The following is a 24,815-nucleotide window of genomic DNA, read 5'->3' on the forward strand; positions in this document are numbered from 1 at the left end:
TTACAGGTTGATTTTATTTCTTGCTTTCTGGAGATGCTGCCTCAGCTATCGCCAGCATTAGCTAATTCTTCCCAGTGTTCAATTTCAGAGCATCCTAAAGTGCTTGACAAAGTGCAGTTCTGATGCAGTGAGTTATTCCAGTGGTTTTAATATGGGACATTCGGCGATTTTGACTTGGGACATCATCATTTGTCTCAGATGTGGGGCTCACAGGTGAATTCTAGCTCTCCAGAATCGTGTGATGAACATTTCTGTGGCTGCACATGGAGTTGGAATCATTTATCACAGAGATGAAGGCTGGCAGCTCCTTCAGAGTACATAATTTTGCAGGACCAGAAGGGAAGATAACATATCCTGCTGGAATAGTTTATGGCACAGTTTTATAGTTCTCTCCCAGCCCAAATTCCTTCCTTGCAGAACTAACACCTTGCAAAGTTCCTGCTGTGCATTCTGTTCTTGGAGGGCTGCCACCCACTGAGTAGTATCCCAGCTGGTGACAGAGTTCTTTCAGGGACACTGATGGAGGCAGCTTGCATTGCAGTTTGGGTGGATAAAGCAGGGTGCAGGTGCACCTTGCTGAGAGCAAATGACAGCTGTTCTTGAGCAGGTGAAGCCAGGGACCACGTAAAATAAAGGTCTCATCCCAACTACTCTTCCTGGGACTGTTTTAGGACTTCACTGGTCATGGTTATAACCTGTGAGTTGGATCATTCATTGTTAGGTGAAGACAGATGAGGACTCTTGAGGAAAAAAAGATACTTTGGGCAGAGTGAGATCATCCTGGAGCTGGTCTCTGTTTTTTTCTGCTCCATGCATGCAATCCCACTCACCAGTCCCACTCTGTGTCTCTGTAGGCAGTGGGTCTGATGTTCCAGGAAAGCAGCTGGGTACAAGCAAAAGCTAATTTAGCAACCACAGGGCCTGCTCTGCAGACCACTGAAATTAAATATTTTCATTGTCTTCAAACTGTCCAAAATGAAGTCCAGATTGTCCCCATTTCCTTTCTGCTTTCAAAGTCTGGGGAGAGCCATTCCAGTGGAGAGGGACTTGTTTGTCGTTAGGAACAGATTTCTTAGGGGAAGAAGAAATACTGGGGAGCTGAGAGAAGCAGGATAGTGGTCTGACGAGACATTCCTAAGCAAAAAGCTCCATTGTTCCCTAGAGGTGAAGTTTCTAAACATGTGGCCCTCTGCCCATCAGCTGCTCTGAAGACAATTGTTGGGAAATTTTCCAAGCGTGGCTCTTTTCTTTGGGGAAAGAAAAAGAAAGTGCTGCAGCTGCTAAAAAGAGGTAGGAGAACCAGAAAATGGTCAAGGAAAGATTGAATGCTTTGTGTTTGAATCTGGAGGTGATGAATGCCAGCGGAGCTTACTGAACTGCAGGTCTCTTGCCTCCCTCTAGCGGTGCTTGCCCTTATTTCCTCCTGAATTGCATCAGGACCGCGTTGTGCGATGAGCTGACTGCCCCAGTTCAGCTGCACGGAGGGAGTATAAGAGGAAACAAAGCATAGGTCAGATCCACGAGCAAAATGGCTTGCAGTACATCCTGCTGCAGCATCTTAATTTTATGTGCATCAAACCTGGTTGGTTCCACTTCTCTTCCTCTTTTAAGCATCCTTTCCATGTTTAGTTCTCATTCTGCATCGGTGCTAATCTTGCTGATGTGAATACAGGGAGATGAAGGGTAGCTGCACGTCTGCAGGTCACTGTGATTCCAGTCTGGAAGGAATCTTCCCCAGCTCGTAGGTGTCATCACTTTGGTTCCACACAATCCACCCTGCTGCCCTCCTTGGACCATCAGCCCCTACAAGGGGATGGGGAGCATGCAGTGATGCTCACTCCACTGACTGTGCTGTGCCTCTGAAACAAACAAAACCAAAGGTCAGAAGAACAGTGGGAAAACTGCCAGCGATGACTCTTGAGATGAAATAATCCTCTAAGTGAAAGATTATTTTGTTCAGGTGGTTAAAAGATACAAGATCTCAGTGTGGGTTCAACTCACAGAGTGTCAGCGAGCTCAGAGCTTTTCTTTTTCTCGTATCTCTTTAAACAAATATGTATTTGCTAAGCACCCAGAGCATGATGAGCCTTTGGAATTCACTGAGACAAGCAGCCACCATCGCTCTAATTCAAAGGACCCCTTTTAAAAAGGCTTGGCTCTTCTCTGTGTGGTAATGAAGTGCACTGCTGTATAAATGAGGCAAAGGGTGAGCAGCTTTCATGCCTCAGGACACTATCTGCTCCCTGCAGGGGTCAGTGAGACTATTTGCTCTGTCACGGAGAGCACGGCACTAATAGCAAGAGATTTTATGCCTTCTATTTATTTTCCACTGAAGTGTTAAGCACTGAACTCTGCGAGAAGCGAGATATTAGCCCTGATGGACCAGTGGTTTGCTCAGGTGGCACATTCTGCATTCCCATGTACACTCTTTAATTGGATTAGCTTGTGGTTTGACTGTGACATGAAAGTGGGTTATCTCTTCTGTGCTTTATGGGGACGTGGAAGGCTTTTTGTGAGTCATAGATTCAGCCTCATCACGTTTGTTCCAAGGTAGTATTCTGACAATTATACGACTCATTATATTTTCAGTTGTCAAAAGAGAAAGCAAAGCCAATAGAGCAGGAGCAGAGGTTTTTTTTTTCCAGGTTTAATCTTTGTGCAAACACCACCAGCTCCTCTGAGGAATTCGGGAGGTCATTAAGTATGAACTGAAGAGACCAAAGGGCTGGATGGTTATACTTTGCCTGGATTTTGCACTGAAAATACCCCCAAAAGCTCAGTATATCAGAGCATATAGCTTGCACCACAGCTGTCGTGTAGTCATCCCAGAGAGCATTTCCCACTCTTGCCTGGAGCTTCCTGCTGCAGTCAGTATTTCTTTAGGGATTTTTGTATTGACAGTCAACAGTGTCTCCAACCTGTTTCTTCCTTCTCCCCTCCTTTATGATCCTCGTTATATATTCTTACAGCTTCATTTACAAATGCTTTATGTTAACTGGTTTTGCTCTCTCCAGCTCATTTCCCTGCTCCCCATTAGTCCAGGTAACAGAGAGTTGACAGCACACATAGCAGTACTGATGTACTGATTATCTGAATCCAAGCACCACCTTCATTTTCCATTACTGTAATGTAATTCTACTTAAATGACACCATAAATAGGAGCATAGGAAATAGGGATGTGTCTGATCTCCAAGCCTCTAAGAGCATCGACATGTTCTGCTGGTAAAAGAACCATCCCAGTGCCACAGGTAATTCAGTCACTGAGCTGTGATTTACTCCTTCAGAGAAAGCAGATGAATATTCTGAGGCGAGAATGTCCTCTTTCTTTGGAAGTGGGATAGAAAAGAGGTTGAAATTAGCTTGGGATTTTCCTGGAAAGGCTTTTTTTTTTAATGAGCAGATTCCTTGAAACCTGAATTGCTGTTCTGAAATCTTCACTTTCTGCCTGTCAGCATGGGGGATTTCTAGAAAGAATGGTGAACCCATCCCAAATCTATCAGCTGCACATCTGTCTCACCTGGCAGCAGTGAGAAGCGCTGTGAAATGTAGGAGATGAAGGGTCTGAAGCTCAGTCAGTGCTAAGCATTGCAGTGCAATCTGTCCCAGCAAGCTTCCTCCAGAGCAGCTATTAACAGCAAATTGTTCAGAGCCACAAATATCCCTTCTTTCTTATTAGCATAAGCTCTGGAGAAGCCAACTGCACTGTAGAAAATCTCATGATTGGCAGAGAGCCCAGAGAACCTACCTCAGCTCTCATGAAATACGAAGGGCAGAGGGAGTCCAAATTCTTGAGGTACTCAAAGGAGTGGAGTCTGTCTGCCACTGCGATGCAGTGGGAACTGTCACTCACAGATGTCTCATAGGCATCTTGCCCATCTCTTGTTGGAAGGAAGCCTCTGGTTGGAAGTTACGTCTGGTGAAGAGTATTGATTTAGGTGATAAAGATTAGAAACAGAATATATATGTATATATATATATATGGTAGCACAATAGGTGTGTGCTAGCATATCCTAGAATCATAGAATGGTCTGGATTGAAAAGGACCACAGTGCTCATCCAGTTCCAACCCCCTGCTGTGTGCAGGTCACCAACCAGCAGCCCAGGCTGCCCAGAGCCACATCCAGCCTGGCCTTGAATACCTGCAGGGATGGGGCATCCACAGCCTCCTTGGGCAACCTGTTGCAGTGCCTCACCACCCTCTGGGTGAAATATGCAGCTTTTCCAGCTGCCATGGCTACTGTGGGGCTGACACCATTGGTACAGTGGCTTACCTGGCATGGAATGGTGCAGTGGATTTACCTGGAAAGTGTTCAGTAATTCTTAGAGGCAGAAAGGTTCGGCCTGGAGAAAAGAAGGCTGCAGGCTGACCTCATTGCAACCATTCCTAAAGGTAGCCTACAAACAGGAGGAGAACCAACTCTTTGAAAGGGTAAATAACTGCAGGATGAGGGGAAATGGTTTGAAGTTGAGAGAGGGAAAATTGAGGTTGGATGTCAGGAGGAAATTCTTTACTGTGAGTGGTGAGGTGCTGGAACAGCTGCCCAGAGAGGCTGTGATGCCCCGTCCATCCCTGGAGGTGTTCAAGGCCGGGTTGGATGGGGCCCTGGGCAGCCTGGGCTGGTGCGAAATGTGGAGGTTGGTGGCCCTGCGTGTGGCAGGGGGCTGGAGATTCATCATCCTTGGGGTCCCTTCCAACCCTGGCCATTCTGTGATCCTGTGAAAGGGAGGGAGGAGAAGGGACTGACAGCATCAGGAAGCGCTCTTAGAGACACCTGTGCTCCCTACCCCTAAGTACCCAAAGATCGCAAGCAAAAATGCTTTTATTCCCCCCTTTTGGAACCATCGCTCCGCTCGCAGCCCCTCCCCGGGCCGCCCCGCTGCAGTGCTGCCGTGTCGGCGGGGGGCGGCGGGCGAGAGCCGGGCTGTGTGCGGGCCGAGAGGCAGCAGGAGGAGGAGGAGGAGAGGAGAAAGGGAGAGGAGGAGGAGGGCGGCTCGCCCGCTGCCCCCCCGCTGCCCGCCGGCCCCGGGGCTGGGTGCCGCGGCGGCCCCGCTGCCCAGCGCGGCGGGGGGCGGCGGGAGGATGCGCGCGGGGCGGGAGGCGGCGGCGGAGGCGGCGAAGGGCTGCCGTTCCCGGGTCGGGCAGCTAGAGAGCAGTGCAGGGAGCGGAATCCCGGCCCAGGAGCGTGGCGGCGGCGGCGGCGGCGGCCGGGCGCTACGAGCTGCCTTCCTGTGCGGGGCGGCCGCGGGCTGGAGGCGCTGAGCGGAGCCCCGGGCCGCCTCCCCGCAGCGCGCTGTTCGCCCGCCGCGCTGCCCTCTCCCATGGCGGAGACTAAAATCATTTATCACATCGACGAAGAGGAAACCCCTTATCTGGTGAAGCTGCCCGTCCCTCCGGAAAAAGTCACTTTAGCCGATTTTAAAAATGTCCTCAGCAACCGGCCCGTGCACAGCTACAAATTCTTCTTTAAATCCATGGATCAGGATTTCGGGTAAGCCGGCCGCCCAGGTGGCGATGCCGTTTCGGGGAGGTGAGGGGGTCGGGGGGGGTCCCGGTTGCTCCGTTCCGCCTTTCCCTCTGACAGCCCGGATGGGAGAGCACCTGCTGGGCTGGATGGAGGCGGGCGGGCGCTTCCCGCGATGAGGGGCTGCGGTTGGAAGCTCCGCTCAGCGCCCCGAGCCGCGCATTGCGGCACCCGCTGGGCTGGAGGCCCCGCCGGCGGCTGGCGGGGAAGGGGGGGGAGCGGCGGCCGCTAATATGGCGGCCCCGGCTCTGACAGCTCCCCGCCCGGCCGTTCGGAGGCCTCGGCTCGAGCGAGGCTCCGTGCTGAGGTCGGGGCCTGCAAAACGCGTCTCCTTTTGGGGCTGTGCTCGATGCCGGCTCGTGCTGCTTCTCCTCGCGGCTCTCCCAGCCCACCGGCTGCTGTCAGAGCTCCGGTGCCTTTCGGGCGGTGTTTGTGGCCGAGTTCCGCCGTTCTCCCTGCCCGCGTACCGGCCTTATCTACGGTCGATAAAAGAAAAGCGATAAAAAAAAGCCGTTCTGACAGCTCGTAACTTTCAAAACCCATTAAGCCCTTTGTAGCAAATCGCTTCTCTTTGTACTCGCGTCTGTCGCTGGCACGGCGATTTTTATTTCACGTATCAACGCCTCGCCAGCAGAAAAGCGCAGGTCTGTGGAATACTAACGCCAGAGCCGAGCAACGGAGGGGCTGGGTGGTGAAACACATCGCCCTGTTACGTCCCCTATCCCCGAGACCCAGAGATACCCCTTTTCTGCTCCATCCACCGCGGAATGTGGACGTTGTTTGTTGACACGTATTTCTGATGTGGCAATTCGTTAGCGTTGGCACGCCGCTGTAGGGATTGCTGGCATTGCTCGTGCGTTGACTTGTTGTTGATCGGGATTGTGAAAACACGCTTTGGGAAACAGCTACACGAAATGTTTGTTTTCAAAATACAGCTTTTGAAAATGCCTGTTCGTAAATTTCTCTCCTCCCCCCCCCCCCCCCCCCCCAAATGATGGGGACGTTTAGGAATCCTGGCTCGATGTTTTTGTGGTGCAGCCTCAATGAAGGATGATGGATTTGTTCAGGCAGCGTTTGTGTTCGTTGCCACTGCTTGCAGATGTTTGGGTGTGAGGGAGAGCGAAAGCGGTGCTGATGCTATTGGGTGTGCTGGTGGCATCCCTGGCACGTGTGGGCAGTAAATCCTGCGGTGGATTTGTCTCAAAACTTAAAGGGAGACGGGCTGTTCTCCTTGTCTTGCCCTAGAAATGGTGGAGGATGAAGGGCTGTCAATAGGTGGTTAGGCTTAGCACCGTAAATTCTGCTTCTCTCATTTAAACCGTGGTCTCAAATGTAACCGACCAAGACGGGGGCTTGTTTGTGAGGGATTATACAACATTAAGGTTGGAAATGATTACTAAGATAGTAAAATCCAACCCTACCTCCACTGTGCCCCACTGAACAGTGTCCCTCAATGCCACATCCAGGGACACCTCCAGTCATGGTGACTCCAGCACTTCATTGGGGGGTGGAGGATGACTGCGGACTGCGATGCAGTCAAGAGGTGTGAAACTGAATGTGAATCAGTTCAGCAGCAAATAGAGGTTTGTAACTTTGGGGCTAAAAAGGCTCGGAGGACCCCCATGGGATGCTGGCAGCTGAATGCATACGGAGGAGTACGCCCCTGACTTTGCTTGGGAGATTTGTGCTGGACCTCATGGTTCACCACAGGCTTACTGTGAACCCGTATGTCACCCTATATTATTAATTCCTGAATTTTCTCTAAGCTGTAGCAATCAGTTGTACATGAGCAATGCCACTGACTTTGTGGTGGTAGAGGCACACATCAGGGCCGGGTCACTTGTAGGATCGGGATGGTGTGTGAACCTGACTTGCGTTCCCACTGACATCTCTAACTGCCTTTTGACTTCCAGTAGAATTTTTACAGCTGAGTTATGATCCAAAATAGAATTGGATTTGTAATAAAAAAGCTAATGCACGATTTCACTGCGCTGACAACAGCACAACCACATCACAGCTCTTTCTCCTTCTGTGTCTGTAGGATGTATTCAGGGTTTTAGGATATCCTAAGAGCAAGCAGCACTTTTCCTTTCTCCCTTTTTCTTCTTCCTGCTGTCACCTTTTCAGTACCACAGAGCACCATCTTATCATGGGTTCATCTCTAATTCCCATGAAGACTGGCTGCTCTGCCCTCAGGATGAAGGTATGACCAAGGCTGCCATGATCCAATCTTCAAGAGTATTCCAACCAGCTTCAGTGTACACCACAGTCCAGGTGAAGGCTCTCACAGGTGCTGCTGCTGAGGCAGGAGCCCATCATCTGAAACAGCTGGAGGTAACCCACACCTCTGAAAGCTGTCAGTCGCATTTTGGTCTCTGTTTCACTTGTCAGCCAAACTGTTGTTGCTGGGATAATCTCAATTACCTGTGAAAATTAGAGAATTAGGAGGAATCCACTATCAGTCTCTGCAGTCTCAGCAAGCGTTAATGGTAAATTTGGGCTTTTCTCTTAATCTTATCTACAAGCTGACTTTCTTACTGTTGCAAATAGGTAATTATAGCTGCAGTCGTTACACCTGATTTCTGCCTTACCTGCTTGCAGATGCCCTCCAGAGAAGTGTGTTCTGTAAATGGCTCTTCAGCTGCAGTAACATTTTGGTTTTCAGTGCCCTCCTCGTCTGTCCCTGGTGTCACTGCATGCTGGCTGTGCAGAACTGTGATTTGGCACAAGCAGCACTGCTTGGCAGGGTGCTTCGTAAATCCCAGTATGGAGCAAAAAGTCATTCCTGTGTTAGGAAAGCAAATGTTTTCTTGGAGAAGTGGAGCCTCCTTGAGAAGCCAGTGATTGGGAACCAACGCAGCAACCCTGCACATGTTGTTGTAATTAAGGCCCGGCCTTTCCTGGATCCTGAAATAACGCAACAAATAATTGTGTTCAGAAACAGTGGATGTGTTGAATTGTTTCCAGCAGTGGAAGATAGAGTTGCTTACCATTGGGACAGAGCTGGATGTGGACGTGGAGCCATGTCAGGCTGTGCTGTGACAACAGAGCAGCGGTGAGTACCTGTGCTTCCAGCTGCCCTCCTTGGAAGGTGAGCTGAGGAAAGCTGCAGGAGTGGCAGGTTTCCTCCTGACTTCAGTTAGCCTTACAGCCTTAATGTTACCCTCTTGGTAAAGCTGTAGAAAATAGATCTAATGTGTAACTTTTTGGCTTTCCTGGCAGCGTTTCCTTGATAGAAAAACATCTTCCCATGCTGTTTTGTTTTCTGTCCTGATTTCTGTGCCACCTCTTGAGGGGATGGACCTGTCTGTGTTCTGCAAGCCCAGGCTTCCCTGTGGACTCTGTCCATAATGTCATATTGAGATGCAGAGCAGTTAGCTGTGTTCTCACTTGGACTTGACCCTTGGAAGTGCTTTGTAGTTTCTATTTCTGTTCTCATGAGTGGGAAGCTAAGCTGGAACGTCACGGGATTGGATTCATTAATGTGGTGGTATCTACCAAGAGGGAAATGTAGAGAAGGGGCTATTTGTGATGTGTGTTTTACGGGCAGGGAGCGCTGCTGTCGGCTGCCTTTGGTGCTCTCTTTCTTCCAGGGAAGGAGATGGGAGGTCACTTCCTACCACTGAAATTATTGATTCTGAGGTTACAGCTGCATGTCCTTGTAATGATGTATAATGCAATTTTGTTGATTCTTTGATGATTGAAAAATAACAGATAACGGATGCATCTTAAAGGAAGGCTATGGTTTGTGGCGCCGGGGCTGTCATGACTGCAGCTCTGACAGCTGCATAAACTGTGTAGGATCCAAGTGATTCATGATGAATCCGTGTGACAGATCCCATAATAGAAACACTGATCTGCCTGCTGTAAATATTTGGTATTTTCAGAGCTTTTCTTAATAGCACTGTTTTACACCATCATTCACTTCCAAAACCACAAAATTATAAATGCATGTTATTGGAGCATTCCCACCTTGGAGGCTTCGTTCTGTGGTTTTATCTGTAGGCAGTATAGGATGCTGTGCAGGAGATGCACAGGAAGGGCAGCTCCTTTGCACAAGTGGGTACAACGTGCTGCTGAATTTGGACCTTCTGCTCTCCTCCTCTCTGTTTGGGGAATCTGTCACAGTGCTGCTGGAGCAGAGCGAGCCACTCCTGTGCTCTGCAATCTCCATCCATCAAATTCCAAAGGAAGTCTGTCCTGCCATCCTTCTGGGTGAGGTTCAAGTCCTCATTCTTTCCATTGTGTGAACTAATATACTTTTCATTGTGCTTCTTTTGGGAGCACTTTGAGGAGTGGCTTTTTAGGCATTCCTTTGGCATCAACAAAAGAACTTCCTTTCTAACTGTACTTTTAGGTGCAGCTGTTTCTTGTGCAGAAATTGCTTTTCTTGGTACTCAGCATCTTGAAAACTAGTGATTGAAAGCAGCGGGAATCCAGCCTGGATGGGATTAAAATCTCTGTTTTTACCTTGCCCTTAAGGGAGATCTGACCAAGAGACAGGAATCACATTTGAGAAGTGTCTGATTGTAGGGATCTGGAATAGTTTAATCATTGGGAAAGCTTCTCGAGACAAGATATTGAAGGAGATACACTGGATGTGTCACCTAGAAAACAGCTTTGATCTGCATGTCAAATTCACAGAAGTCTGCACTCATGGAATATAACCAGGAAAGCCATTGTAAAATTCCTGCCAGCAAAGAAACATTGGGCAAAGGTGTGGAAGCCGAGTCTGAGCCACACTCCTGAAGGCTTTGGGGCTCAACTGTGAGCTTGGACAGCTGTTTTCCCCATTGGTTCAGGGCAGAAGTGGCTTTCAGGTGGGGATTTGCCTTTTAGCTGCACTCTCTTTAATGAGAAATTTTTGCTGGTGTTTCAGAGGGATCCTCCAAAGACTGAAGAGCAGCATGAAGAGGTGCGTCCCTCTGCTGCGATGGTGACAGGCTGTATTTTAGGTTGGTTGCAGGCAGTAGATTATCTTGTTTGGAACAGGATAAAAAGAAGGCAAGGGGTGCACATTTGCATTAGAAAACACGGAGCTGGTGGATTGATGTGCTAAAACTAACAGGTTGGGAAAGTGATCTTTGCAGCTCAGTGACAGAAGCATTGCTGCCAGCTGAAGGCCATGGCCAGGTTACCAACCTGAGTGATGGGCAGGTGGATGAGCAGGTAGGAGGTGCTGTGCCATGAACATTCAGCCTTGAGATACAAGTAAGGATCCCTTGATAATGCTCTGTGTGCTTGATTTCCCACGTGCATCTCTGCTTTCTGAGTCTCTTTTACCCTCAGTGTGACTGAGGGAAGAGGAGGGCTTAGGAAGGAGGAGCTCTGTGGAGGTAGAGATAACAGGGCCAGGTTTTGTGATGATTTGTGTCCTTTCAGGGTTAACCCTCTGCGTTTTCTCCCCCATTCCTTATCTCAGACTGCTTTGTTTGTAGATGCTGGGAGACATCTGAGGCACAGTCAGACTGGAGAGAAGCCAGCAGTTTACTGGGACATGGAGTTAAGGACTGGGGCTTCCACTAGTAATGCAGTCACATAATTAACCATATACGACTCTGCACATGCCTGTGGCATATTTATTGAAAGTATCTTTTGGATGGCAAGTGTGTTTGAACAGATGGAGCAGCAAATGGCATCCTTGGTGAGATGATTTTTTCCCCCCCTGTCTCCCCTTTTTGGCCACGGTTGCTGATCTGTAGGCTAAGAGGGAGGAGGAGGTGTGTAGGAGGAGGGAGCGGTTGCATAATAGTGCAAGTTGTCTGCAGGTCACGCTCGGGCAGCTGCTGTGTGTGATGGAGGTAGGGCAGAGCAAGGGGCGAATGCACAGCGTGTTGCTGAGCCCTGGGACCTCTGTGTCGTGGGGTAGCAGGTGCTGATCCCTGGTGAGCTCAACACGAGTCTGAGCTTCTCACTGGGTTTCAGCCAGCTTCCACGTGAGCTGTTCTGTCCCGTGAGCAATGCTGGTCTGAAAGTGAAGCTTGCAATGGTAGGAGCATGCCTTTTAGTACAGGATTTCCTCCAAAACAAAAAAAAAGAAAGACAAACCCCAACCAAGCTGTTAGGTGAAGTAGGTTGAGTTCAGAATTGCAGGGAATTTTATTTGTTCTTTAAGACTGCAAAAAGAACCAGCACAGGGATGTGTGGTCAGTGAAGGTTTCACCAGTACCTGCAGAAGGTTGGAGTGCTGTTAGTGGTGGAAGAAAACAGGACGTTGCACAGCTGAAGTACTGAGCTGAGACCTGGGAAATTGCAAAATAATTGCACTCAGCCCCAGCGTTAGGGTTGGACTCAGCTGAGCACTCAGACACACTGAGCATCAATTGAGGCCTCTGTTAGCTGCTGGCTTAATGAGGATAGTCTTTGCTTCTTTGGGGTTTTCCCATTTTCTTTGCTGAAATTCACAAACCTTTTTGTTTATACAGAGACCCTGCTCCTTATCCAGCACCTGGCTGTTTGCTGTTTGCTGCTTTGCTGTTTGCAGGCATCAGAAAGCACTGTTGTAATACAAATAAGAAAGATGCATACAAGAACACCATGCTAACAGACCCCAAAGGCCACAGCTTTTAACCACACTAGGTTAGCTTATGTGTATCATCAAACTGATGCTGATAGCTGTCTGCAGTACAAGCCATTGCTTATTTTAAAGTCCCAGCTGTAATGTGATCTAAATACTTAAAGCAGCCACTCTTTCTGCTGGAACCTGAGGACTGCTCTGCTCTGAGGGTGGAGTACGTTACATTTATTAAAGCTAATGCTATGAAAACATGCAAAAGGGTTACATCAGGTTTGGTCTGCTTCCTGTGGCTAGTGATCAGCAGCAGGACAAGTCAGAAAAACAAGTTTACTACTGTTCATTTAATGAACACCTCCCCAAAGCGAGAGCTCAGGTCTCTTCTTTCCAGAGCTCAGCCTTCAGCATGTGCACAGAGGCTGTACAGCTGTTGGAAGCATCAACCAGCTCTATAGGATGCGAGTTTGACACCTTATCTACAAGCTTGCTAATGAAAATATGTCTGTGAAGCAGGTTGAATTAAATGAGACTTATTAAGTAGTATTGTTTAATGATTATCACTGCTGTAGTCTGCTGCAGGAGCGTGAGCGGGCAGCCAGCACCAGAAGCAGACCCACATTCAGCATGGAGGAGTTGGCCATAAAAAGCAATGGAACAGATTCAAATTCTGAATTAAGGAATTCATTTACATGCAGTATTTCAGCCTGCAGAGATTTCCCTGGTAGATGAAGTGGGGCAGAGCTCACATAACTCACCATACCTTGTAGTCTTTAGAGCTGCTTGGTCCATTTTTAACATCTTTGGGGGAAGTGTGTAGGATGAATGTTTGCAATTACAGCAGGGAGTTGTGTTCGCAGCCTGCTCACCTGCCTTGTGAATGGGGAAACTGCAGCTTGTGTTCAGAAGGAGGCACCTCCTTTTGTGTTTGTAAAAGGGCAAGCTTGTTTTGGTTTGAACTTCAGCAGCACAGAGGTGGGTCTTTTCTCTCTGTGTTCGTGGAAAGCTGGAAAGGAGCAGCATTATCCTGGAAATTCAGAGTGGTGTAAGAGGTTCTGACATCCAGTCCTGCATGAAGCCAGGTTTAATTCCAAGTATCTTAAAGCCACGAAACCCTGAATCCCCTGTTTAGCCTTACACATGTATTGCTGCAGCTTGGCATCTAGCTTTTGGTTAAAATGCTTAATCTTAAAATGCTAAGATTTCAGGGTTTTGTTTGGGAAGAAAAGAAGAGCGAGGAAGCTGTTTGGGGAGCACCTGCTGAGCGCAGCCCTGCCCAGGGGATCCCAAGGTCAGCATTCCTTCAGCATCTCCACCTTTGAGCTGCAGGGACCCAAAGAGAACTTGAGAAGGCTCAGCGAGGTGGCAGTGTCCTTTTGGTGACCGATGGCTGCAGATAGGTGCAATCTGTGCTTGGTCCCAGGACATCCAACAGGGCCCTTCTCCTGGCAGGACTCAGCCTGCTGCCAGTCCTTTGTTGCCCTGTTGTGTTTTGTGGGGGTAGTTTGACTGTACTGAGTAATGGAGAAGAGGTGGATGCCCTCTGGTGATGGAGGACATGGCACAGATTGAAACAGATTGGTATTGCTTGGTCCTGTCCTTGTGTTGTGGTGTTTGTTTTAAAGCTTGCTTGTGCCTCTCTCAATTTACTCCTTTGTTTGCATTCTTTTCACATAGGGACTCCTCTGTTATTTACTAAAGCTGATGTCTGTAAACTGCTGCACTGTGCCTAGCAGCAGTCTTTTCTGGTACAGTTTATCAGGTAATTACTTGCCATATCAAGGACTGTTATCTTTTCTTTGGTTATATTATAGGTAAAGGAAGCAGCCTCGTGTTTTGCTAAACGTCTGCTTTCTGTGCTTTGATTGTGATATTACAGAATACCACCGGGGTGAGTAATTAAGCTGGTGTTGATCTGTAAATGAATCCTCTGCTCTGGCAGCCTGGAGTAAATGTCAGAGTGCTGTAGCTTGCCATTGCCAGCGTTTTGAAATCTCTATGTGTAGCTAATGAGAAAAACACACTTGGATCTAGTTGAAGCACAGATATTTGTGTTGAATTGTGCAGAGTTGCAGTATGTGTATGCAACCCCAGGCCCAAAGAACCAACTGTTTTCAGACAGGATGAACTGAGTAGGTGGGTGGAGAAAATGGAAAGGGGGAGCCCAATATTCTCAAAAATGTCTAATATCACTTTTAGTGTTTGTTTAATCAGTGTTTGCTTTCATTCACTTGGCTGGGGTTCTGGCTCTGGGCAGATGATTCAACTTGTCTGTTTTTCCTGTCGCAGCAAAACGTGTTGTTTTTTCACAACCATTCAGGGTAGGTCTAATTCTCCTTTCAGTGATGTTAGAAGAACCATTCCCAATCACCAGTTAATGTGCAGAAACACAGTCTTGTTTGCTTATTCGACTGTTCCAAGACAGGTTATTTTGCATCACATTTCTTTTGTTCAGAGATTGAGCGGTGAATGCTGGCAATGCTGCCTTTAGATTGGCCTGCATTGTTAGCTGGGCTCACAAAACTGGTGTGACAATTGGAAACTGAACGGTAATTGAATCAAATACCCATTGAAAAGCATGTTGTTGATGATAAAATATTTGGAAGTTGCAAGAATGTCCTTTCCCAATGGAACGACGCTCCGTGTCCATCTGTGGTCTCCAAACAGATCTGTGTGTTGCCCAGGGTGCAGATAGCAGCTCCCCATGCAGTGGTGGTGATGCATAAAAGATGCATACAAGAACACCATGCTAACAGACCACACTTCCCTGAGTGCAGCAGACCTGGTGAGAAAGCAGAACTGAAGAAGCACGAAGGAGGCAGCATCTGTTGGTAGTAACATGATTTCTCCGAGTTCATGGCAGCTCCAGCTGCTTCCTGACCCCCTTTTACTTGCAGATCTTACAAGAACAAACATTCCTCTCCTTACACACCCTCCAAAAATTGGCAGATGGGTGAACCTCTCCCAGAGCAAAATATGAAGAGGTCAGGTCTGTTGTCCTGAGCGAGTCAAGAGCTGCATCCAGCTGTCTCCTGAGGAGACCCTTTTAGGTATTAATGTTTCCTTGCTTACCCAAACATGAGAATAACCTTCAGGTAGAACTGAACCATTTGCACTGAAATTTTCATCAGTTTCTGGATGGAAACTGGCTTTTCTAGTGGAAGTACAGTGCTGTGTGAAAGCACATAAGCCATTTGTTAGCTATCCGTGCTGCTTCTATCTGTAACCATCTTTATTTTGCAGGATATTTTGTTCCAATTGCTTTGTCCTCTGTGTGCGTGTCTTTGGACGTAATGTGGTGAAAATATCCTCCTTTCTCAACTGCAAAATGCCAAATGGGTATCAGGAATATCACTGTTGAGGTAGAGAGCAGGGAGAGAGGATATGGGCATGCAGCTCTGGATTTTCCTGTGGCCTTCAACTCCATTCAGTGTCAAAGCTGAGAGAAGATTTTAAGTGTACATCATGTAGAAAACCTTTGATGTGTAGCTGTGCTTTTTCTACCTAGTTACTGCTTGCCTTTTAGCAAGGGGCATTTGGATTGGGCTGCCACTAGAATGGCATTTTCTAAATTAATTAAGCACCAACTGGTGGTTTAATGAGTATGTTGGGGAAGGATGTGACTGGTGATTTTGCTGATGCTGCTTTGGGGTCGCAGCTCTCAGTGCAGGCTGCTGGAACCCAGTCCTCCCATTTTCTGCTCTGGAGTTTAATTGACTGAGACAAGTTGCTGAGCAAACACAGAGGAATTTACAGTGCTTCAGGAAGGAATGACCTAAATATTTGCCCCATGGTTGTGTTGTGGGTTATCTCCATGCTGAGTGTAAGCCACTGACACGAGGGTTACTTTAGGAGATAATGATGGGTTTTGGTTCATTCTCTAGCCTTGGTTAGATGATACGTTATAGAAATCTTTTGCAAAGATATTCCAGCACGTCGATACCTAAAGTATTGCAGAGTGATAAGAAGTGCTTTCCACAGGTGCTTTTGACTGTATTTCTGTCTCTTTTGAACTAAAATATCTTTGCTTTTCTCACTGTCTCAAGAACTTTCAGTTTGCAATGTCTGCCATTTCAGCACTCATGAGTGTGAGCCCCAGCAGCTGCTTGGCTGAGGGTGTCTGTGCACATCGATGGATTTCATGGGGGGAAGAGATTCATTCATTCCAGACACGTGCCAGGGATGAAAACCCATCGATCTGAAAGAGCTCAAGTTTGTGATGTGATTGCAAACTGTGCTGAGTCACTCGTGGGGCTCACACCTCAGCTTTCTGTGAGGAGGATTCTGCACATAGGCTGCTGTGAGCTGCCTGGGGAGAGCGTGGCTGTGGGGTCGTTCATTGCAATGTGCCTCGTGGCCACCCAGGAAAACAACATTTGTCTGCAGCTCATTTTATGCTGTAAGGCAGTTAGCATAGCTGGTCTAACCCAGCCTCTTTCAATGGTGGGGTGGGGGGAAAGGTGACATTTCTTTCTCTTTCCTCTCACAATTTGCTCTGTCTCTTCACAGTTGCTGGTTCTGTGGTCCTGCTGAGTGGGCTTTGTTGCTGATGGTGCATTGTTTGGACCTGAGGGAATGTTAACTCATAACAAAAGCACAGGTTGCTGTTAGATACCTGACTGAGATTACAGCATTCCCCATGATAGCAAAATAGACAATCGTCTTCCGTCCTAACAAGCGTCCTGTGGCAGTCCTTACCCACAAAACAATGAAGCATTACTATGTGATCATAACTAGATGCTTGAAATACTCCATTAATTATCAGAATGTCTGCAGAGGGGCACTGATCATCACTGATGGCTTGCCTTGTGGCTTGCTGCAAAACAGAAGTGATAGCTTTGGTTTGCTTTTAAAGCACTAAAGGCCCTCTCATTGCTGCTTTCCCTCCTGCCAACCGCAGGAGGAGATCATAAAGGGATGGAGCTGTTATTTCTTTCTTCCAACAAAACCTTGTAGCTGTAGTTAAAAGCGTAAAGCGATAGGAAAAATATTTTGACTCTGTGTCAACTGAATATTACCTGTTCATTTCAGTAATAGTGATACAGATGATTAGAAAGAGCGACAAAGCAGACATGCCCCTGCTCTTCTGCTGCTGTCAGTCGGTGTCCCAGCCCTCTGGGTGTGGGTTGTGCGACCCACGGATGCTGCTGTCTTTGGGCCTTGCACTCCAGTGCAGATGCCAGGGCTGTGTGTCAGGGAGCTGCCATCTGCTCTGTAAGCAGAGCAAGCCAACTGCACCACAGCATATGGAAATTGGTATTCCAGAAGCCCTCGTTCACCAGCAAAATGCAGATGTTCATCACATTTCCCTTTGCGGATGGTGGTGCACTGGGAAATGCCTTGGTTGTGAGTATTGTGTGCTGCTTCAGTGGGCTTCCATGGAAGTTCCTGCAAGTGCAGATGGCACGTGATGAGCATTGCTGCAGACCACGGTGTGCTGTTAGCAGTGGGCTGTGGAGTGGGAAGTGTCTGGGTGTGCCAGGCTGGGGCTGCAGGGCCTCCATTTGCTGAGCCCATGGCATCTTTAAGTGCTTGCTTCCATAAGCGTTTCTAGCCAGAGGAGTTGATTCCATTTCTTTATACTCTACACAATTAAAGAGAAAAAGGCAAAACTTGGAATGCTCTCGTGTCAGAACAGATGTACTGCAAGTATCCTAGTCTAGGAAGGAATCCATCTTTGGCTAAACTGTGTGCATACCGGGAAGCAGGTCATGCTTTTATTTTTCCTGTTTGTCACCATTAACCAATAGTCAACCTGTTAGGACAGTTGGGAATCTGCCTTCAAAAACTGCCTTGAGTCTTTGCAGTGGAGCTGTGGAGTTTTCCCAGGGCAGCAATTTACCAACCTGTTCTTATGCAGCCCTTTCCATGACTCAAGATAGCTCTTTTGCTTGTGTTCCTTCCTCCATGCTCTGCCTGCACCCTAAGCAGTCAGGTTAAGAGCCTGTTGTCTCTGTGAGGTCTCTCACCAGCCTGGGGGCTGCAGCTGAAAGTCTCACAAGCTCTGTGGAGTGAACTTTCTTCTAGTCTTTCTATGGACAAGCCTCCTCATCTCCTTTCTTTCTCCTTCCCTTTGCAATGTGAAGAGAATGACTGCACGGACAAAGGCACTGGTTTGGGATTTGAGGTTTGACTGCTGTTTTTCTCTCTTCCATCTCCTTTGAATTTGACCTTGAGTAAATGATCCAACCCCTGATATTGCAACCAGTTAAACCCATGCCTCATTTAATACATGCACGTGTTGTACCTTTGGAGGAGACTGTAAGCACATTACAATTGTATGCCCAGGAATCTTGTAAATACAAGGCTTTCTCTTTTGAGTTTCAGTTCCCATTTGTAAGATCTTTTAAATAAGCTGAGTCTTGCTGCCAACTGACCCAAGCACTGAGTTTGCATGCACGGAAGCATACCAGTACAACTCATGGTATCTTATCAGATTTCTTTCCTTTTGTTTAGCTGGATGGCAGAGGCTCTCCCTCCCATCCCCACCCATTGCTGTTCAGTTGTTTCAACAGAAGCTCTTTGCAGTGACCAGCTCCCTGATCCTTCCACCTCCATCTGGGTGATGCCCACTGTTGAATTTGCTGTTGTGGTGGAGTTCTTAAAATTGCAGGGAAAAAAAAAATAATCATTTGCCGATGCAAAGACTTTTGGGGCTGCTGTCAAAATGTTTATTTCTCGTGACCTATTTTGGTTATAGACCCAAACTGACAAAAACTGAAAAAAAGACAAATGGAACAAAACTAAATGAGCCTGGAGGCTGCTGAGTACAGGGCTGAGGAGGCAGAAAGGACGTGTGACAACATTTGTCCTTATTAGGAAAGGGAGATGCAAAGAAGTGTCTGACACTAATTACATTTTGCTCTTAGCAGGAGAAGGAGCTGCACAGCAGCAGCAGGTGATGGCAGGATGCAGGTGCTGCAGAAAGCAGAGAAAACATGAATATGGAGGAGGCTGTGGGCCAGCTGTGTTGCTTTAACTGGAGATGAAGAGCTGCTCATCTGAGGGAGAGGCAGGATTCCTGGTGTCATGGGGAAAGCTGGGGGTATGTGGTCATCACAGATTGTCAAGTGCTATGCTTATAGATGTGCTTGACAAGTTCCTTCACTCAGCCTATGCAAAAACTCTCATTGGCTTCAGTGAGACTAGAAAATAAACCTGCAGTGGTACAATGTGCCTCCCAAAGAGCTTTGGATGCTTGGAATAAAGGTAAATATTGGACCTATTGCTTGTGTTGGACTGACAGTGGGTGTAGGATTTGTTTTGCAGTGTCTCATGCGGTGCGTCCTCATCAGCTTTGAATCAATGGCTTCCAAAGCAAGGTGAATATATTTGTTGTTCTCGGTGCTTTTTCAGGCCTTGAGCTTGTAAGAATGATCTGTAATGTAGCTGGGAGTCCTGTTCCCTGTGCGATATTAGATAGATGCATCTGAAGGAGAGCAATCAAACAGTTAATGCTGGAAAGCCTGCCTCTTCTGTCTTTCAAATTGTCCCAGCAGGGGTTGCGTTTCATGGTTGACATTAGCCATGCTGTTCCAGCTCCTGCTTCTTTCACATCCCGCTTTTCATCCCCCCTCCCTCCTTTTTTTTTTTTAATACATCTCTTATTCAGTGTGGTTAATAAGCAAATTTGTCATCTGCTTATTTTTGTCTTTGCTAACACACTTCCCTCCCTCCCCCCCCTTCCCTCTCAGTCCAAATTAACAGTGAGCCAGCGAATTGAAGATAATGCTACTGTGAATTATCCTTTGCTGCAGGGCAGCTTTGCATTTTTAGTGCCAGGCTGACTGCAGTTTGTGCTACCGAAACCAGGCAGTGCTGACAGAGCTGGGCCATTCCCCTGGCAGGAGGAAAGGAGGGATAGAGAGGCCATTCCTCAGCAGGTTGTTGTTGGGAGCATCTCCAGCTGCTCGTGGCCTTGGCCTACAAGTCCCCCAGGTGTACACAAGTGCTCCTTTCTTAGGGGGAAAGAACAAAGGGGTGAACATTACTCTCATCCTCCTGGTGTTGCCCTCCCCTACTGGTGCAGTGTGAGCTCCCTTGAGGAGAATCACTGCTGCTGTGTTCTGCTGCCATTCCTGCACGCAGCGGTTCGTCCGGCCGTGTGCTCTTTGTTTGGGCTGTGCATGTGAAGCCTTGGCTCCTTAAGGCTCTGCATCTCAACCTAAAAGCTGGGAAGGACCTGTTCCCTGGGCTAGGCACTTAATTGGTTCCTATTTGCTGCTAGCTTTTTCAGACCGCTGTAATTACCGTGGTGACACTGATGTGATAGGTGTGAGCCTGCAATGAAGCTGCCAGGTTTTTCAGCTGGTGGGGAAAGGAGTTGCATTGTGCTGTTGTTTGCTTTGGTAACCATTGAGCAGAAGGAAAGCTTTTCAGCTGGGTGAGGGCAGTTTAGGGAATTGAGACCAAAGTGCAGCTCAGTGTGTTTGGGAGCAGGGATCATTGTATTGTGCTGGCACTGGGGAACAGGCCAGAGATCTCCTGGGAGTGGTGAGGCTAAATCGTGATGCATGGGGATACATTGGCACAGGGTGGTAAAATGGCAAAGGGGAGAAATCCACAAAGGCGTAGCCCCTCTCCTTTTAAGGATGAGGTCTTGCTTTTTGTCCTCCAATGAAAGAGAAGAGGAATTAATGGGAAATGAGCGAGTAGAAATTGTAATTACTGATAGAGTGACTGTGGCCTGGAATACATTGGATACAAGAAGCAATTCGTGGCATAATTATTTAGCCAAGCCTGGCAAAGTGACCGTAGGCTGCTCCCAGTGATTGTGGACACGATTAGCTTTGACAACCTTGGGTCTGTCGCTCACATTCCAATAAAATGTGTTGCTTCAAATTAAGCAAAACCAGAACTTTTATCTTTTTTAGCTGTTAGAAACTTGTGGCTCCTATTATTCCTTTTTCCCTTTACCTGATGGCTGTTAGGAGTGATGGCAGAAGGGATTTGTCTGAGTTCCAAGCTGCTGCCAAAGCTCCCCACTCTATGTCCACTGCTAACTGGGGCACTGCGAGCTCCCAGCAGCAGATTGAGCATCATAATTAGGAGCTGTATATGTTTGATTTCTTTGGACTAATGTTATATAGATCAGGAATTGGCTTTGTAATGGCACACGACTGGAACATGTGCAAACACTCATGGCATTACATTAATGTAAATGACAGTGGGTCCTTCTTTTCTCTATAAGCTAAGTGTTGCCTAATGAAACCATTGTCAGACATCTGTCCTTTGAGGTTTGTTTTCCACTTTACTGATCTTTGTTTCCCTGGATGAATGTTTAATAAATACACAGCTAACAGCAGAACTAAGGAGTGAGGAAGGTCTGTAGAAAGTTCAGTGCTGGCACTCTGCTGAAGGTGCTGCCCTTGTGAGCCACAGCTTTGGTACTTGCTGACAGCAAGGGGAGAATACTGTGGAGAGAAGAGAGATATTAAGATGTTTTGAGTGTACTGACGTAAGTAAAGCTCTGCATGATTAATTGAATTTTGTTATGAGTTATTTGCACAGAATTGCCAGCCTAAAGATAATTATAAGAGCAGTGATAGTTTGACAGATTGCATGAATGACTCCATTCTGACTGGGTTTGCTGTAGTGGGAACAGTTATGCAGAAAGTTTCACTTCTTTCTCACCCATAGTATCTCTCTTTTTTTAAAGCTTCTTTTCCTCTATAGACTCCAGGGATCACTAATTAGGATATCATCCTGTTAGTTGGTAGCTGCTGGTAAGTGTAGCAGAGATAGGACTTGGCCCCAGCAGAGTGGTCACCAGCACTGCTGGGGCTGCCCTTACCTGGCTCAGCCAAGCTTTGTGCCGTGCTCAGGGAAAGCAGAATGGCACAGCAGAGTTTTACTCTGAGAGATGCTGCCTGTATCCTTCTGCAGAAATAGGAGCTGGACAGCTCAAGAAGCTTTTCAGATTTTATGGTGTGGGTTGGCGAGTTGGAGCTGTTCAGCCACTTTTTGTAGGTTAGTAGCAAAAGCAGCAACAAGATCAGACTCAGCACTTCACCTGCTGCAGCTTTCCCATGTTTGTTCATGTTGAGCCCATGGGAAGTTTGACCTGTGAAAAACTGCTGTGTGCTGTGGGTTGTGGCTTAGCTGGCAAATGGGATTTTGGTGCTTGCAAACAGTGCAATAGGAATTTGGGCTCTTCTCATTAGTTTCAACCTGATACGGCAGCAGCTTTTGCTTCTCAGATAGGATTTGGAAAGAGATCTTTGGTCCTGCTTTGTGTCTGAGGGTTGGGCACATCCTCCAGTCTAGAGAAACGAGCTTCTCCATCCATTGAAATTAAGACAGTAAAGGCAGGAGTGCCTTCTGGTTACAAACTAAAATGGTGGCTGGATTATTTGTTGCTTTTCTTTTTCCTTCTTGTTCAGTTCCTGGTGAAATTCCTCTCTGGAGCTGCAGTGCTAACCCAGCTCAGAAGGACCCCGTGTCAGCCCTGCAGTGCTCTGCCTCGTCCTGCAGCTGCAATCAGCCTTTCATCTCACCTTTTAGACGATGGTTTTCCCTGCAGAATCTTATCTCATACTGTATGGTGCCAGGATAATGAGAGCCTACTTTTTGTTTCACAGGGCTTTAAATAAATAAAGTAATTGGCCCTGTGTTCCCCCCCTCTCTTCCATACTAATGCTCTGAGCTTTGTTTACTGGTAAATTAAGGCAAGGTTCCATTGCGTTCTATGTTTAAACCTACAAATACTCATTTAGAAGTCAAATGTACCGGGGCTTGGGCAGGTTGGGAATGAAAGCTTTGCATTTTGCTTGCTGTCCCTTCTGCATATGGAAGAGATTCAGTTCCGTCCCTGTGATGCATGAACTCTGAGCAGCTTTTATCTCGCTTTTCTCAGCAGTCTCTGAAACGACTCCTGAAGGAGGTGGGGAACCAAAAGGGCAGAGCTGGGCAGCCCAGGAACAAGCAGCTCCTGCATCAGGATGCTCTGCCAATTGCTGGGCACTCCTTAACATGGGCACAGTGTCAGACATCCATTCCCATTTTGGAGTGCTTGCATGTCCCACCCTGACTTAGAAAGTGCTAGCTTATCTTGGTGAGCAATCGCCATCCCATATGGGCACACCTCTAAAGACTGGATTTTGTGACAAATTGCAGCTCTCTTTTTTTGATTCCTGACCAAACTTGTAGGCCCAGTTCCTCTTTGAAGTTGGGGTGTAGGTGGAATCTTGAATGGAAAAGGTCTGATCCAGCTTCTCATTACACTACCAGCTCATCTCGCTACATTGCAGTCCCACCAAAATGTTAGAGGCTGTATTTGTTCCTAAGGGGAAAAGGGCTTGGAAGGGGTACCAACAAGGGCAACTTTGTCTTGTGATCTGCATTCCAGAACACTTTGGCCATGGAGACCATCCAGGATGCTGCGTGATGGATAGCTGCAGCAGCCACAGGGTGGATTTACATTGTACCATTCCTGGGCTGCCTTGGGGACTCGGTGAGAAACTGTGCATCAGATTGATCTGTGTGTTGTTTTAAGGCTGCAAGGGACCAGCAAAGCTTTCTGCACAGCTCTGTGGGAGATTTGTCCCTTTGCACGTGGTGTGGAGGTGAGCACAGAGCTGGGAGCCTCCACCTTGCTGTCCCTGTGCAGCAGGTGTACGACCTGTGCTCCTCACCACACATCCCTGGCATGTACCAAAAGACCTGATGAGAATAAACGCAATGATTTTCACCACAAGGGTGAGCAGAATTATGCCATTTCATTAAAACATGTCTAGACAAATAACCTAGGGGAGAGAGATATTATCTCTAGTGAGCCTTTGAGGTTTCTGCATGGGGACCATACTAAATAAACTCATGAATAGCTGCTTTTCTCTCCCAGGTACCTGGAGCCTGGGAGTACTGGAGCCACATATGTATAACCTGATTGGCTTTAGCTCCTCGTTAGCAGTTAGGTGAGCCTGCCTGTAAGTCACTGTTCTGTGAGGTATTGATTAGCACTTGTGGATATTTTTTGATTTAGCTTTATTATTATAATGAGTCGCTTTCAAGAGCACACAAAAGGAGCATGTCACAGATGAATAAGAATTGATTCTTATCATGACTTGCTCTGGTGTGTGTTTAGCATTTCTTGTTCTTGTGTTGGTTGACAGCTGACAGCACAATTGCACTTTCATTGAAAATGAATGGAGTACTTGTAATGAGAGGTCTGGAGCTGCTGGCTTGTCCCGTGGTGACACAGAGCAGTTGATACAACACATTACCAAAAGCAGTTGATACAACATTACCAAAATCTGTTTCTTTCACACAAGAATATTTTATCCGTTTTATCTGATACTGGAGCTGCCCAGAACCTTACATGCCATGCAGTCTCTTGCTGCCCATCAGTGGGGCTAAGAGCTGTTGATGATAAGCCATGAAAAGCCTCATGAACCTCATCTTTCAGCTCTCGGGGCTGGCTGGCCTGGGTTGGAAACTGCAGTGAATTGGGGTGCAGCTCTCTGTGTGCAAGGTGGTGGTGGCCTGGCTTCAGCTGCAGAGCTTCACTGCAGGCTGCATCCCTGCCTGGGCACTGCATGAGTGTCATCCACCAGCACTGTTTGGAGAGTGAGTTTTAAAGATAATTGCACCCTGGGGAAAGCAAAATCCAAGCCAACTGTTTCCAATGGGCATTCCACAACCAGCTTGCTGCTGGCCGTAGGCTCTCTTTAACAGTGTTTTTCCTAGGTTGTTTTCAAGAACTGCTTAATTTTATGGGGGATGGTTAAATGATTATTTATTATTTGTAACTAAGGCAGGGGAGTTGGACTTGGAAATGTGGGTTT

The 24,815-nt window shown here is 47.4% G+C and overlaps 1 protein-coding gene across 4 annotated transcripts in view; it reads left to right on the forward strand.

Annotated features, from left to right (window-relative positions):
- The first annotated feature begins 5,146 nt into the window (after positions 1-5,146).
- Positions 5,147-24,815, forward strand: part of DVL1 (dishevelled segment polarity protein 1) — a 53,736-nt gene continuing 34,067 nt past the window's right edge. Inside the window, exon 1 of one of the 4 annotated variants that reach the window (XM_052692014.1) lies at positions 5,147-5,489. In XM_052692014.1, coding sequence (XP_052547974.1) covers positions 5,320-5,489 — 170 coding nt within the window. In that variant the 5' untranslated portion in view covers positions 5,147-5,319. Of the gene's footprint in view, positions 5,490-8,161; positions 8,578-24,815 lie in introns of those variants that run through there. The other 3 variants (XM_052692016.1, XM_052692012.1, XM_052692013.1) reach the window with 3 other exon arrangements.

This window comes from Tympanuchus pallidicinctus, unplaced genomic scaffold, assembly GCF_026119805.1.
Source record: "Tympanuchus pallidicinctus isolate F22 unplaced genomic scaffold, pur_lepc_1.0 scaffold29, whole genome shotgun sequence".
Lineage (NCBI taxonomy): Eukaryota > Metazoa > Chordata > Aves > Galliformes > Phasianidae > Tympanuchus > Tympanuchus pallidicinctus.